Source organism: Raphanus sativus, chromosome 9, assembly GCF_000801105.2.
Source record: "Raphanus sativus cultivar WK10039 chromosome 9, ASM80110v3, whole genome shotgun sequence".
In the NCBI taxonomy this organism is placed as follows: Eukaryota; Viridiplantae; Streptophyta; class Magnoliopsida; order Brassicales; family Brassicaceae; genus Raphanus; species Raphanus sativus.
The window spans coordinates 30,692,105-30,705,724 of NC_079519.1; the positions used below are offsets into that span (position 1 = coordinate 30,692,105).

Here is a 13,620-nt window from a genome sequence, read left to right on the forward strand (position 1 = left end):
TAGCAAAATACATTGGAGATGGTCAGTAGATAGCTAAAATGGTAAAAGAAAAAAAAATCATCTGATTGATAAATTTGTAGCTGAATGTAAAATAAACTTGATCTTAGAGTAGATATTTACTCTATGCAGTAAACTTGATCTATCTACCGTGTCATATTCATACACGTATGCAATGCATATTGACATTCTGAATTACGTGTAAGATCTCTATATTTATGCAAAACAAAAATGTCTTTTCTTTTATCAGAAAATAAAAGCTACTTTTGCAAAGACTGAGGTTGTAGTTTCCTTGCCAACCAACAATCCATATAATACTCCCCAACACCAAACACAACACAGACGTAGAAATGGAAGATGAGAAGAGACTAGAGCTTAGGCTGGCTCCTCCCTGCCACCAACTCACATCCAACAACAACGTCAATGGATCTAAACAAAGAAGCCTCACGAAAGACACATCATTTGTTTTCAATAACAGGTTCTCTTAATTCATTCTCATAATCTCGTCATTAATAACATGTTTATCAATGGATTTGAGGCACCTTGTATCTTAAATAGCAAACAATTTCCCCCCATTCTGGATATGCTAAATAGAAAGAAAATCTATTTTCCATAGTTTTCGGATATTAGTGTATAAAAAACTTATTTATAAATACGATTTGGTTACAACAGGGTTGAGGCAGCTCCGGTGGTGGGATGGCCGCCGGTGAGACCATCCCGGCGAAACCTAACGGCGCAGCCAAAAGAGGAGATGAAGAAGGGAGTGAACGATGACGTGAGAGAGTTGTACGTTAAGATCAATATGGAAGGAGTTCCCATTGGAAGAAAAGTCAACCTCTTCGCTTATAACAACTACCAACAGCTTTCATATGCCGTTGACCAACTCTTCTCTAAGAAAGATTCGCTGATGTAGACAGACAATACACTTTGGTCTACGAAGACACTGAAGGAGAATAGTTCTGGTCGGAGATGTTCCTTGGAGTAAGTTGATTAATCAAGCAAATTAACTCGATATTATCATCAAAAATCATTTTATAAAACAATGGAGTTTTCTAAAAAGAGTTGAGTCATTTCTTTTCATATGAATATCCTTGTTTTTTTTTTTCATCAATTCGCTGGACTATATATTTACATAGTTTAGCATATTGGTGTATTAGGGATGGCAATTGGGCTCTCCCGTCCCGTCCCGTCCCGAACCGCTGCGGGTTCGGCTTCTGGCGGTTACACGGGCGGGCCTGTCCCGCGCGGGATGCGGTCTTCAAACTAGGCTACCCAATCCCGTACCGCGAAATATGTAGGCCTTCGCGGGCCATCCCGCGGGACATCGAATATTACATTGCTTATTTCTACATGCACAAACAAACATAGACAATAATTGAGTTTGAGCTTACACATGATCGAGCATACTCTTAAAAGATCAATACATTAAGCTTATACAAAACAAATGTTTTTTATTATCATTTATAATGGCTTGAAGAAGCTCCACCGGTGCAGACCAGAGACGCTTGGGAGACCGGAAGCATCATCGACCCCTGAAACCACCATCAACGGAGCTCCATAATGTCTAATCCCCCTCTCTCTCTCTCTCTCTCTCTCTCTCTCTCTCTCTCTCTCTCTCTCTCTCTCTCTCTCTCTCTCTCTCTCTCTCTCTCTCTCTCTCTCTCTCTCTCTCTCTCTCTCTCTCTCTCTCTCTCTCTCTCTCTCTCTCTCTCTCTCTCTCTCTCTCAGGTGAAAGCTTCAAAATCCCGCGGTTTAACCCATCCCGCTTTCGACCCGTCCCGCTTTGAGCCCATCCCACTTTGAACCCGTCCCGCTTTAGACCCGTCCCGCGAGGCCCGCAATTTTGCGGGTTTATCAAATGGAGGCCCAATCCCGCCCCGCAGCAAGCCTTTACAGGCCAGGCCCGCGGTCCAAGTCCTTGATTGCCATCCCTATTGGTGTAGGATGTTTATATCGACTGTGAAGAGATTGCACGTTTTAAAAACCTCCCACGTCTCCATGCTCTCACGTAAGATTACTTTTCTCACTAAACCTTTTTCAGACTATATACATAATGTATAATTTTGTTGTGTTTCCGCAGCTATAAAACATGGCATGGAATAGAGTGAGGTTCACCAATACACCAGTTCGATGTTTTGTTTAAAATTTAATTTATGTAAACCATGGGGCTTGGTTTGATTTACTGAGATTTCTTTTATTGTTACTTAGATTTTGCTTTTTCAAATTATGCTCTATGTTTTTCGTTATGCTTATGGAAGACGAATTTGTGTAAATATGATGTTTGCTTAAGTAATCTGGGTGGTATTACTATGTTATCGTGAGTATAATCTATAAAGATAGTAGAAAAACAAGTTGTTGTATCGTTTTTAGTAGTAAAATTAATAAGCCCGGAAACCCAAATAAACCGATTGAACAGAACAGAACAGAAACACTTATGTAATATTAAACCATATTTTAAATCTACTTCTCTATACGAGATCAAAAGTAAGTTTGAACCAGATGAAATAGAGAGGAAATGAGACCAAAGTAGTCCTTAGGCTTCAAATTTTGCATGTGAGTAACGTAACATAAGGATGGTTGCTTAAGTTGGGCCTCCAATGCCATACGTAAGGATTATGCCTATGTTAGCTGAAATATTGAAAAACAGTTGGATCTCTAAATCTCTAATGCCATATTTGAGCCTATATTATTTGTTCTAGGCGCAATAAGGGAAACGTATAAAAGTTAAAAAGACTTGAAAAGAAACAAGCCTATCTATCTGCTCCATTGGAAAAGTGCTGATCTTTGCAGATTGCAGTTACATACCTTCTTCGCATTATCGCCTTCCATCTTCTTCTCTAAAATTGCACTCGTATTAACTAATATATATTTAATCATGTGGAGCATATTGATATGACTACAAATCTAGTTGACTGGCTAGTAATCATCTCAGAAATAGCTTTATTTCGTTTCAATGATAGAGCAGCTCCATCGGTTGTAACCGATAGCAGTTCCTAAAACAAAAAAAATAATGTTATTATAATGATTTGATTCTGCATTAATTTTGTAAAACCAATTGAGACAGTAGTGTAAATGACATCTGTCTTTTCATCTTAAGAACCAGCCCCTTAAATATCCACGGTAAGAACACCATTAACGCAGTGGTTAGTGGTGATGCTTATTATTTTTTTAATTAAAAAAGCAGAAAAGAGAAAGAGAGGAAGAAGAAACAAGAAGGAAAAACGCTTGTTTAAGCGGTGTTGTTTCAACTATTTGCGGGCCCCACCGACATGTGGTGGCCCGCGATTGGTTCCCTTTTTATTTTTTATTTTTTAATTCAGACAAAACAAAATTAAAGAAAAAAAAGCAACCCAAGAAGGTGGCTGAGTTGATGATGCTCTAAAGACTTTTTCTATTCTCTCTTATCAATATTAATTATTTTTCATTTTTCTTAAAAAATAATGACTCCTTTAAAACTCACCGATGGAGCTGGTCATATCCATCCAGGGGCGGATCTACAGTACCACAAACGGGGGCACGTGCCCCCAACTACTTTTTAAATTTCGGTCAGTTAGTTAGGCTGCTATTGATTTTTGTGGAACAATTGGTAAATATGCTCACTGTCACGTTGAGCTCTTACAGGGTTCAAAACCATCGTGTTTTGCTTTTTTCCCTGGTTTGACTTTTATCTATCGGTGTACATTATACAATTAATATTTTGTTTGACACGTCTGCTAGTACAACATCTTTCTTCACAGCAATTATTTACTGGGATTTTTCCTATCTTTTGTTTTATATTGTTCATATTTTTTGTGTTAGCATATATTTTTCTTTTTATTTTTGTTTTAATAGTTCTTTCTATTATAATACTTCATTTTAGCACATTTTAAGTCCATTCTTTTAATGATAGACATTAGCAATTGCTAACTAAAAAGTAATTAATCCATTCATTTTATTTATATTTTAGAGTTTAGTTCCTTATGTACGATGATTAATTGATTAAACAAGTTCTATAAGATATTGATATGCTGTTATATATGTGTAACTTTGAAGACTACTTATATATATATATTCAAATTAATTTTAATTGTCACAGAGTGTTATATGATTAGTTACATTTGTAGTAAAATAATTATTTTATAAAATCTGTTCTGAATTGAACAAAAATAAATTTATTATTTTTTGCATTTTTATTTTATTATTAATGATTAACAGTTAAAATAATTTCTAAATATGATTTTATTTAATTTATTTGAATTAATTTAATATTATTTAATATATATATTAATTATGTGCCCCCATCAAATAATTAGTCTGGATCCGCCACTGTATCCATCAATATTAGTTATTTTTCATTTTTCTCAAACTCTAAGTTTTATCAGAGTTTGAGCTTAACTTATTTTTGAAGAGTTGAAATGTCTATTCGGATAGAATTTTTTCTCGATTAGCAAAGAAGGTTAGAACCAGAAGTATAGTATTTTCCCATGTAAACCATATATAATCGAATATAAATTTTTTTGAATAGTTTTTCTACCGACCAAAACTTGGTTTAAGCATATGTGCAGTTTGACGAAAAAATATTAATCATTTAGTTTGTAATCCATAATTATTTTAAGTCTCGTAAATTTTACCGGTATTACATATGGATTTAACCGTATAATGATTAATGAATGTTGTTGAAAAAAGAAATTGTACAAAAATAGTTTAAAAATCACCATTTCCAAACCCATTTGCTTTTGAGGATATCAACAAAGGTCTTCATATCATCCTTGTCCTTTATGGCCTTCCTTAGATAGAAACCATCTCTCTTCGCTACCCAAGTGCACTCATTTCCTAAGAATCCGCACTCCTCCCGAAACCCGCTTCGGACTGAGAACACAGTCATTACTTCTTGGCTCGTTGTTCCAAACCCGCTACGAAACTGGCACCGAAACTCGGTCTTCTGGAACGGCCACATGTTCATTGTCGTGAACTTCAACACCCGTGACTCCATTGGCTTTAGCACGTCCCACCCGAGGTCGTCCTCGTTCGACCAGCATCGCAGAGACAGCTTCGCTTTCCGGACAGCAACACCTTCGATCTCGTTCCTTAGCTCTAGATGACCAGCCATTGTTGGCGCGGGTAACAATGCTACGGCCACAACCGCCGCCATGAAGAAGCACAGGCCTTGGTTTCTCTCCATTTTGGATTCAACGTTTGTTATGTTTTCTTGAATATTGTTTTCGTCGAGTATTGGGGTTTATGGAACACATTGGAACACGTGAAGGTGTAACCTATATATAAATGTCAATTATATGACAACTAGCTAGACCGTTACTGTTCCCCCTGCCATATTTAGAACTACTATAAGGTATTTGCGTCTATTTCTGGTTATAAAACAGAAAGCAAATCCCACCAGTTGAAAAGTAAAATGTGCTGTTTCAGAACTTTGACCACAATCGTGATAATCCTCTTTTAGAATGTTTTATCACATAGGCTGAAGAGTCTAGAACGTTAAGTTATATTAACGATATATATAATTATAATTTCACAGCATAGTTTTGTAGTTTAACTATATATTTATTACACCAATCAAATTTTCACCTCTAACATTTTAAAAATACGTGTTCACTATATTGGTTAAGTATAAAATCATAATTATTATCAACTAGGTGATTTTCCCGTGCTCATGCACGGGTATAAATATTTATAAAATAAATATTTATAAACATTGACTGCTATTACTTTAGTTTTAAATTAATTTATAATTTTATGCATAATTTATATTAATAATATTACACTACTTTAGTTAGAAATATGATTTTAGATATATTATATCTAGTCGATTTTTTACAGTCGATTTAGTTATCATTTAGATATATTGGATTGCATTATTTAACTGAATTCAAATATAATATTTTATTCTAAATATATTAAAATTTTGGTTAATTTTCTTATTTGCATTTAGGTTGATTGTTATCTTCCTTAATTTTAATATAATCTATTATTTTAGATATAATGTTAATTAGTCTAATTTATCGATATTTTTGCTGTAATTGAAATATATTTTAGTCAACTGAATATATGAAAAATAAATAAAAAATTTCAATAATACTAATTATAAACTATTTTTAGTCAACTAAACATATATCAGTTTATGTTACTTAATTATTTTATGTAATCATCTAAGAAATTAGATAGATATATCAAAATATTTCTATTACTTTGAAAATATATATTTTTATTGTTTAAAATTATGTTTTGAAATAAATAATATTTATTTTTCTAATAATCAAGATTATCTTTCTGAATTTGTTTCTTATGAAATCACATGATATACAAATATATATTTTTCATCTAAGAAACAATAGATATAAAGAAAATATTTTATTACTTCAAAAGTATATTTTATGTTATTTAAAATATTTTTAAAATAGAATATTACCATCTTGTGGAATTTCCTTTTTAATGAAATCATATTATATATACATATATTTTCGTTTTTAAATTCAATTTTTAAAATTTATAAATCTTTCCTTTTTAATATATATGTTATATGGAAAATTTTAAATGGAAACTAAATAAAAAACAATAAAAACAATAACTGTATTTAAATGTAATATTTATAATTTATTAAGGGTATCAACGTAATCAATCATCGTGAGAGTTAACGTGAGCGCGACACATAGGAAACTGACTTCTCAAATAATATTGTAGAGATTCGACACCAGACACACGCAATGGCTTGTCTTAAACTCTTGAGGTTCTTCCATAAATTATGAACAATACTTAGATTCACCCCTGAAGTGAACTTATGAATTCACCTATTTCCTTATTTCAATCAAATTGCCATAAATATTAATGTCACATAAATAAATAAATTATAAATTACAAAAAAGTAAACTTTAAATTCAAACCCTAAATCCAAATCTTAGATCTTAAATTTTAATCTAAACCTTAAATCCTAAACCCAAACCTAAACCCTAAACCCAAACTATATACCCTAAATCCTAAACCCTAAACCCAAACTCTAAACCTAAACCCAAACTCTAAACCCTAAATCCTAAACCTTAAACCCAAACTGTAAACCATAAACACAAACTCTATACTCTAAAATGTATTTGAAAATATATTTGATGATCATTAACCTAAAGGTATTTGAAAATCATGGGTTTATGATTTACAGTTTGGGTTTAAGGTTTATGATTTAGGGTTTAGAGTTTGGGTTTAGGGTTTAGGATTTATGATTTGAGTTTAGGGTTTATGATTTATGGTATATAGTTTGGGTTTAGGGTATAAGTTTAGGGTTTGGTTTAAAATTTAAGATCTAAAATTTGAGTTTAGAGTTCGAATTTAGAATTTATGATTTAAAGTTTACTTCTTTTGTAATTTATGATTTATTTATTTATATGACATTAATATTTATGATAATATGATTGCAATAAAGAAAGAAGTAAATTTATAAGTTCACCCGAGGGATGAACCTAAGTATTGTTCATAAATTATCATGCAGAAACTATAATTCCTTTCTCATTTTAACCATGCATTAAGTTACGTATTTGGTTTTTTTTAGCAGGAATAACAACATCCAGAGACGAAAATCACGACAATGTTTTTTTCTTCTTAAATCACGACAATGTTACAATCATCTTACTGATCAACATCGACAAATTGTTAATTAGCTCCAAGGCTTTCTGGAGAACATCATGTTGGAACATACGCATGTTGATCAACATCGACAAATTGTTAACTAGTGTACTACTTGTTACTAAAAAAATATGTGGTCTTCCAATGTCTCGAGTATATTCCGTCTTTCTTGACCACCCAAGTGCATTTTTCCCGGTCACCACACTGCTCTTTTATCTCCCACGATGAAACTAGCTGCTTCTCCTCAACACCATATGCTGTATGAAAGTTGCAGTGGAAGGTGTTGAAAAGCGACATGGTGAAGGACCAGCCTTGTGTTGATCTGTCCAGTTTTTACGCCACCCAAGTGCGTTGTCGCGGGAACAGCATTTGTACACAGGCCTCCTGTACTGACCCAAGAGTAATCTGATCTCAAGTTGAAATCCATGGGCGTGACTCACCATCATTATGGTGGTGATAATTACAAGAAGTGCATGTTGAGGGTTTTGGGATTTTTTTTTTGTTCTATCTTTATTGTTCACACCATTCTTTTGTTTAAATTTTTGGAACTTTTTATAATTTGGAGGTGTCCGGCCGGCCGAGATCCAATCGACTAATCCTTTAGAAATGGTCTACCAGCACAAGATAGACCCGATTGCTCACAATAAAAATTAGATATTTATATCGTCTGGCGATACAAACAAACATATTTGTGATGGTAGGTTTGGAATTTGGAGGGCTTAACCTCTTTGATGTCTCTTGTACCACTCGACCCACGCTTGTGTAAGGTTGATTTTTAGGAATATTGATAGCTTTTCTAGAGAAATTAGTATGTTTAGAAGTGTAACAGCTACAAATTCAAATTCATAAAACGCGACTACGCGTTTCCAAACTATGTTAAAGAATAATGAATTTTTGGTTTTTGAGCTTTACAAAAAAGACACTGCATATTAACTAGTACATATCATATAAAGAAAATTAACTACTATTTTCTTCAACATTTCTTCACTTTTTTTTACTGTAGTTTTTGCTATTTGGTAAGTTTCATTGCAGAAATGATATGTTCTATACCTAATCGTGTTTCTCCTTCTCGTCATCATATTCTTTGTCTTCCTCTGACCTGGTGCGGTTGCGTTGCGCTCGTAACTCCTTCAGCTGCCGGGGTGACCACGCCTTCCATGGTTCAACAAGCTTGACAACAGGCCTTACCAACTCCACAAATCTTAACAAAACATTGTGCGGATAATAGGTCTCAAAACCAACGAAATATATACCGTTCGGCCCAATAACATATTTACACACATGCCCTCCGCACAAGATCGATGTCATCGACAACGTCTTGATAATGACATCCGCTGTCCCTTGGCTCGACATGAAGTGGCACTGGTGAATGACCACGCCGTTTCCAAATGGCGGGACTTCGAAATCCCATGTAAACTCCGTTTTCTTATATGATTGGTGCCACCGGAGAGATTTTTCAGACGACTTGCACCGGTAGACAACCGTTGGACGTTTTAAGCCGTACATTTCGTTTTTTAACATTATAGAGAAACGCACATCTCCACTTTCAATTGAGTCTCCTTGAATTATAAAGGCTTGCAACACAAGGCACCAAACTATAGCTTTCTTGGCAACACTATTTACTTCTAACATTTCTCTACTTTTTTCTTCTTCTTTTTTTTTATAATTTTTTTTTCCAATTCCGAAACTCCTATTGGTTTTCTTTCTTGATGACACTTGCATTTTCTTTTGGTTTTATATATTTACAGAAGGAAACGAAAAGTTATGGAAGGAAGTTAGTTTTGTGCCTACTAACGAGATATATAACCAATTCCAAAAAGCAGTGTATATTTAGGATAATAATACCGAAGATATCTTCAAAAATGTAATTAGTGATACCAATTGATTTGTTATACACCCCACTATAAAAAGAAAACAGAATATTGTTATAACTTTTAACAATATTTCCCATGATGCGTGCATTTTCATACACGCGTCTGTTAGTTGCGCAGCTTGCGCTATAGCTTTACCAGCAGCAAACGTTAGACGATATAGCTACTAGGGGAAAATCTATAAATTTTAGCCTTGGTTACAAAAAAAGAAAATCAAGAAATTTTAACACTGAAAGTGATGAATCATTATATAAAAATGACAAAATTATCTTAATATCAAATAAATAATAAAAATAATCTTAATATCAATTTATTTAAGTACGTGTATTTATGTTTAGCAAAATAGTATGAGGGATCATTTTGATTGACATCATTAAACGAACCTTTTATACTTCTTTATCCAAATATTGCATGTTAAGATCTGAAAGTATAGTGTGGATAATAACCCAATCTAGCATGTCTCAAGGGTGGTTGTGCTTACAATGTTGAATCATGTATTTTATTTCAAGTGACACCAAAATATAAAATAAACAATCTTCTTCCTTTTTTGTATTTCGTTTCTGTTTGTATTTTACAGAAATGTTTGTGGAAGTATTCAGTTTCATGCAATGTTTTCATGAGGAACACAATCAGGTATATCACTAGCTAATAGACATGTTTAAGATGTGTTTGGCTATAGTTCAAATTTCGTTTTCAACTATTTCAGTGTAAGTACGTAGAAGGATCAATTAGCCACTTTAATCGAAGAAATAATATTTAAGGGAAAAGAAAAGCAAATATAGAGATCAAAATTGGTAAAACATACTTACATTTGTAAAAACAATTTGTAATTATTAGTAGCATGAACTAATAGTGTAATTCGAAAACAGAGCACAGTAAATAAAAGAAACAAAAATTCCTTAAGCATTCATTAATTTAGCTCTTACACATGAAACCCAATGATTAATATTCGTTTAATAGTTAAAGTCTTATAGGCATTAAATCACTGTGAACTTCCGGAGCGACGTTGGCTTCTCGTGTCCCCACGGTCGCGGCCGCTGCGTCGTGGCCAAGGTTTCCACTTAGCTTCAAGATATGTCCGTGGTATCAGCCTTGGATACCTCTCTTTAAAATCCCATTCTTTACCGTGAAACATTATCCCTTCCGGTGTAACCACATGAGCGGCACACGCCCTTTTATAATTACACATCTCAGCATCAATCGCGGTCATACGGATATCGACGTCTGCTTTACCGAGCACCGACCGGAAATGGCAGCGGTGAATCTCCTCCTCCAGTGTTTGGCCTCCTTCCAAGAGTACATGGAAGGTATGGCCCAACGGTGGCTTTTTGGCTCGTCGCCATCCGTATTCAAGGCCACTATTTATAGCTTGACAGTGGTAAACTATCTCTGGTCGTTTCAAGCCTTGCATTTCATTGCGTATGTTCAGCTCCGTTGAGACGAAATCTGACCTCCCTGCGTAGGAGACCATGGTTACCTGCGTTGCAAGAAACCACGCTAGGGTTCTTATAAATCTATCAATGTAAAACGTCATTTTTTGCCTTGTCGTGATAATTAATTTGTCTCCTGTTTGGGGGGGTTTGGGATATTTTGTACCTTAAATTCTATAAAACGTTTTTAAAACTGAAATTTGTTGCAAAGCCTATATAGTTATTTGTTGTTATTTTTATGTGCACACCATCGATATGACAATAAAGAAAGCCATAAACTGCACCTATAAGAAAGTTAAATAAATACGTCATATATAGGGTTTTCTGTTAGATAAGTATCCATATATATATATATATATAGTTACTAAAGATTTCTCAATATTTTAAAATATTTTTAGTAGAGATTTGTCAATATTTGAAAAATATTTTGGTACCTTATGGTTATATAGTGGTTTCTATATAATATCTAAATCAATTACCAATTTCATATTCCTCCAGTTGTGTAAATATTTTATTTATTTATACATACATATAAAACATTAAATTTATATTGTAAATGCGTTAATTCTATAATTTTCAATTTTCAATAAAATAGATTAATAATAATTTAAAAAAGTCAATTAATTCTTTTGAAATGTAAAATTATCATTATCATTAAAACAAATTATAGAAAACACAAAAATGTTAGTGTGAAACAATTTTTTTCCAAACATTTATTTTGTTGAACATGGTATATTTAGAGCGTGGAAACGGCAGCCATGGTAAGAGCTTCTTCTCAGGCTTGTAATAAACTCCATCTTTTCTAATAGAGTAACGGCAGATATAACTAGGGTAGCACATAGCGGCAGTGTCGGGGTGAATATTGACAGGAATATTGACATAGCCACGACTCGACCGGAGATGGCAATGTACGAATTTATACCTTGTAAGACCAGTGTGTTGGAATTCGATTACAACGTACCGGTCTCCCGGATTGCTTTTACGCCAAACCTTGGGACCATGAGCGCATATAAAGCCAGCGTTTCCTTTCCTAAGACCCCATAGTTCGTTGGACACGACGATACGTGTGACAGTGTTTGGTCTTATGCTATACTCCGATTTATAAGGTTTCCTATACAATTGCTCCATAGAGAAGATAACGATGGAGAAGCTGGAGATTTGTAGCAGGAGAAAGAGGAGGAGGTTTTTAACTATGGTGTTGGGATTCATCTTCACCATCTTTTGAGTTATTTATCTCGAAACTTCAGTTTATATATCTTGTTTATTTTGTTTATTTTTTACTAGACCAATCTTGAAACAATTCTACTTTCTTTATATGTGTAAGAACTGACTCGTAACTGTTTTGTATAAGAGCTGTTTTTTGTTTGTTTGATCAATGCGTGATTCATAATTAAAACTGTTTTTACTCGTTAATACGTTTCTTTGTATGTGTGGTTGCTGCTATTAAAGATTAATGTTTTTATCAGTGGAGATAGTTGCTTGATATCTCCTTACCAACCAAAACATTGGAGGTCGTTGAAGAAGGGTAGGACTCGAGTTTCTTCTATATATGATTTATATATTGTCATAAGATTAATAGAATCAAGGGGATTTTAGTTTCTCAATCAAGTTTCTGAAATACTTTCTAACTAGATGATAATCCGCACCTTGCGCGGGGTGAATTTTTTTTTAAATATGTTGTATCTAAATAAATAATACATTTTTTTTATTATCAATAATTTTTTTTACATTTGATTAGGGATGACATGTGGGTAGGTATCATTTGGTTTGGTTAGATTCGGTTTGGATCTTTGCAAATTTGGTTCGAATCTTTATATGTTCGGTTTGGTTTTAGATTCAGATAACCCATTTAATTTTTTTAAAACTTAAAGTTCATATATACTTTAAATTTTTCAAAACATAGAAATAAAAATAATATGTTACATATAAATTTGAATAATCTATACCAAAATACTTAAATTTAACATAAAAATTGGTTTAACTTAAATATTTGGATAGAAAATGAATATATATTTTCAGTATTTTGGTATTTTGAGTAATGTTTAGTTATTTTAAATATATAATTTTTACTATTTTTATATATTTCTAAATATTTTGGACAATTTAAAAACATCTTAAGTATTTTGTTTATTTCTTTGAGATATTAATTTTTTAAAATAATATATTTAAGTATATAAATTTGATTCGAATATACTCGGATACCCAAAATATTTTGGTCCGAATCGGGTTCGGTTCTGGTTTTTAGATACCAAAATTTAAACATGTTCAGATATCTAACCAAATTGATTAAAGTTCTATACTATTTTGTAGATTGGATTTGGTTCGGTTATTTGGATTCGGATTTTTTTCCCAACCATATATTTTTTTTTGTAACCAAATTTTAAATGAAAGTAACGATGGTTCATACTGATTTTGGGTATGCAACAATTTTTAAACCAAAACACTTTCTTTTATGTACGTGATTTATTTAGTTAATCATTAAAAATGTTCAAGACCCATTAAAACGATAGGCTGAACTGAAAAAAAGTTACCATTGATCACAAAATTTTCAATGTGAGGCTTGTACCATTTTTACTAATTTATAATTGTTTTAAAAAATTCGAAATACAACATATAAGAAAAAATATATTTTTTTAATTATATGCTTAATGTGATTGTTTAATTTATTTTAACAAATAAAATTAAACGAAAAGTATAGAGGATAAAAAATTATTATC

At 32.8% G+C, this 13,620-nt stretch overlaps 2 protein-coding genes, 1 long non-coding RNA gene and 1 pseudogene across 3 annotated transcripts; 2 read left to right on the plus strand and 2 right to left on the minus strand.

Moving 5' to 3' along the window:
• The first annotated feature begins 330 nt into the window (after positions 1–330).
• LOC130500222 (auxin-responsive protein IAA28-like) lies at positions 331–1,004 on the plus strand (annotated as a pseudogene).
• A 269-nt stretch (positions 1,005–1,273) lies between these two features.
• Positions 1,274–2,312, plus strand: LOC130500438 (uncharacterized). Its single transcript, XR_008939063.1, has 2 exons — positions 1,274–2,005; positions 2,078–2,312. It is a non-coding gene; the product is annotated as an uncharacterized LOC130500438 (long non-coding RNA).
• Positions 2,313–4,613: 2,301 nt separating this feature from the next.
• On the minus strand, positions 4,614–5,189 carry LOC108827132 (S-protein homolog 13-like). The gene has a single exon (XM_018600486.2). The coding sequence runs from the start codon at positions 5,156–5,158 to the stop codon at positions 4,688–4,690; it is 471 nt and encodes a 156-aa protein (XP_018455988.1). The 5' UTR covers positions 5,159–5,189; the 3' UTR covers positions 4,614–4,687.
• Positions 5,190–8,652: 3,463 nt separating this feature from the next.
• On the minus strand, positions 8,653–12,221 carry LOC108826977 (uncharacterized). Its single transcript, XM_018600321.2, has 4 exons — positions 11,836–12,221; positions 10,718–10,970; positions 10,467–10,645; positions 8,653–9,158 (listed from the first exon to the last, which is right to left on the minus strand). Exons 1-4 carry the CDS (start codon positions 12,119–12,121, stop codon positions 8,653–8,655), a joined length of 1,224 nt encoding a protein of 407 aa, XP_018455823.2. The 5' UTR covers positions 12,122–12,221.
• Positions 12,222–13,620: the final 1,399 nt, after the last annotated feature.

What these genes read in the sequence shown, in the direction of transcription:
- LOC108827132 (XM_018600486.2), bottom strand. Translation starts at nt 5,158, where the DNA reads ATGGAGAGAAACCAAGGCCTGTGCTTCTTCATGGCGGCGGTTGTGGCC.
- LOC108826977 (XM_018600321.2), bottom strand. Translation starts at nt 12,121, where the DNA reads ATGGTGAAGATGAATCCCAACACCATAGTTAAAAACCTCCTCCTCTTT. An exon ending in AATCGAATTCCAACACACTG is followed by an intron (nt 10,971 to 11,835) that starts GTCTTACAAGGT and finishes TAAGAACCCTAG; the next exon opens with CGTGGTTTCTTGCAACGCAG. An exon ending in ATTCACCGCTGCCATTTCCG is followed by an intron (nt 10,646 to 10,717) that starts GTCGGTGCTCGG and finishes TAATTATAAAAG; the next exon opens with GGCGTGTGCCGCTCATGTGG.